General features: G+C 36.8%; 1 protein-coding gene across 1 annotated transcript in view; it reads right to left on the reverse strand.

The window, feature by feature from the left end:
• Nucleotides 1-2500, reverse strand: part of Proc (Proctolin) — a 59124-nt gene that overhangs the window by 705 nt on the left and 55919 nt on the right. Inside the window, exon 3 of the mRNA XM_027365551.2 lies at nucleotides 1-1974. This exon is cut by the window's left edge and continues 705 nt beyond it. Coding sequence (XP_027221352.1) covers nucleotides 1792-1974 — 183 coding nt within the window. The 3' untranslated portion in view covers nucleotides 1-1791. The remainder of the gene's footprint in view (nucleotides 1975-2500) is intronic.

Here is a 2500-nt window from a genome sequence, read left to right on the forward strand (position 1 = left end):
TCTCATTTCGCTCCTCGCCCGCGCTCGCCCGAAGGCCAGGATTTCCCTCAGGTTTGGTGTTTAAGCGACCTCCCCGTCTGCGAGGGTCCCGCTCTTCGGTCTTGTCCTCAGTGCGCAGCGGGACGTGGCCTGCTGAGGACACGCAAGTCCCGCGCGAGAGATATTTGAAAGTGGAGGTGTTTGGACTATTTTTTTTACTGTTCTCTTTTTATGTCTTTTCTGAAAGAAGTTTTTTAATATCGAGATTGTTGGGAAAGCTTATTGTTTTAGCTTTTGGTGTCTGTTCGTTGGATTACACTTTTTTCTAAGTGTAAGAATTTTTTGTCAGTTATATGGTCTTGATGATGATAAATAATGGAAAAAAAAATTCCCTCTTTCTGTTATAACAAGACATTTTGGATTCATGGGAAGGGACTCCAAGTCGGAGAACATCACCTCTCAGGAAGTAAAAAAAAAAGAAGAATTTTTTTTTTTTAAATCCTCTCTTGTTTTTCTCTCCCGCTCACGGCATATTATCCGGAACCTCTCCTGCGAAATTGAAAAGAGGAATAAAATAATCGTAGAAAGAGATGCAGAAAGGAAAAAAAGAAAGATAATAAATAAATACATAGAATTATCGAAATGGAATCGAAGAGGATTTATCAGGTCATGAACCCTCTGTTCCTAGTGAGAGGATCCGATTCTCTGTCCTTCGAAAATCTTTGGATCTAAACAAACAAAAGAAAGAAATAAAAGGATGTAATCTTTTCTTTCTCTTCTTATCTGTTCTTATTTTTATTATTTGTTTCCCTTATTCTCTTAATCGCTAGCTTTATCGACCTGACCAAGCAGAGATGAACGGGGAGAGAGGAAGGGAGAAGTAGAAAAGGGGAAATGAGGGTAAAGAAGAGGAAGAAGACAAGGATGTGGAAGAGGAGGAAGAGAAGAAGAGAAACGAGGGAAAGAAGAAAGAAGAAGGCTTTCGAACATGAAAGCGAAAGAGGAAAATGGAGGAATGAAGAAAGGAAGCAAGAAAGGAATAGATAAAGGAGAAGAAGAAGAAGAAGAGGAAAAAAGAAGACGAAGAAGGAGAAGAATAAGAAGAGGAGGAGGAAGAAGAACATGGAGAAGAAGAAGAAGAAGAAGAAGACAGAGAAGGAGAAGAAGCAGAAGAGGAAGAAAGAAAGATACGAAAAAGAGGAAGATGACCCTAAGACGTAAAGAATTCATGGCAAGTCGGTCCAGAGTGCGGTGAGTAGGCCAAGGAAATCGGCCGCTTATCGCCGGTACGAGAGGAAATACACCACCACGAGCTTTTGGGATTTTCATTCTCTTTATTTCCGTTTATTTTTCCAGCTTTTCATCATACTCACAAAAAATGGTTGATATCATGGATTATATGCTGCATATACATATGTCGTATACATATTCATAATTGTGCACATATGCGTATTATATATATATATATATATATATATATATATATATATATATATATATATATATATATATATATATATATATATATATATATATATATTCACATCATTATGTTGGAAAATGAAAGATCATGACAAACAATGAATACAGTACAGTACATAACATGACAGAGAGTTTACAGGGTGTGTACGACATAGCTAGACCCAATCGCGGCTGAGATAACATTGATGGCCGTTGAAAGTTTCTATTATATATGTAGGGAAGGTTTTTTTTTATGTAGAGGGACTTCTCATATATTTTTTTGTTTTTTCTTTTCTTTTAGTGTGTGTGTGTGGAGGGTTTGGGGGTTTGGGGGGGTGGGGGGTGTCTTAATTACTGGGGGAGGTTGATGAGAGGCGTCGCTACTTCGCCTCCGGAGAGGTTGCTGAGGTTGTTGTTGTTGTTGTTGCTGCTGCTGCCTTCGGGGACTGCAGATCGCTTGAAGAGATACCGCTTTTCGTATCCGGAGTTGGCCATCATTCTGTTGTTGCCTCCTTCTGCTGTGCGCTCCAGCAGCTGCAAGAAAAACAAAGGAAGTTCGGTTAGGTCTCCTTAAGGTTTTGTTATCATTGTTATTATTATTATTATTATTATTGTTATTATTATTATTATTAGTAGTAATATTATCATTTTCATTATTATTGCTGTTTTTATCGTTGTTGTTGTTGTTATCATTATTATCATTATCATTGTTATTATCTTGCTAAAGTGTTTTTCTATTCTTTTTTTATATTTTTACTTTAGCGTTTTGGCTTCTTTTTTTCTTTTCACTAATACGCATATTTTCTCCCTTGTGTTGTAAAAGACTGAAATATAGAATGTGTATTTCTATCTGTGTCGGAAGAAACAGATAGTGTCTATGTATACGTGTATGTTTATCATGTACACAAATGTACAATGCTGCACATCACTATCGCTGAATTTAAGTACATCAGTGTCTGTGCATTGTAACTTGGGGAGATTTAGTGTTCATTTCAGTCTGGTTAGTTTATCAAGGTTGGGATTTCTTTCCCAAAATTCATTAAATATTCTATACTGGTAT

Source organism: Penaeus vannamei, chromosome 12 (genome assembly GCF_042767895.1).
Source record: "Penaeus vannamei isolate JL-2024 chromosome 12, ASM4276789v1, whole genome shotgun sequence".
NCBI classification, from domain to species: domain Eukaryota; kingdom Metazoa; phylum Arthropoda; class Malacostraca; order Decapoda; family Penaeidae; genus Penaeus; species Penaeus vannamei.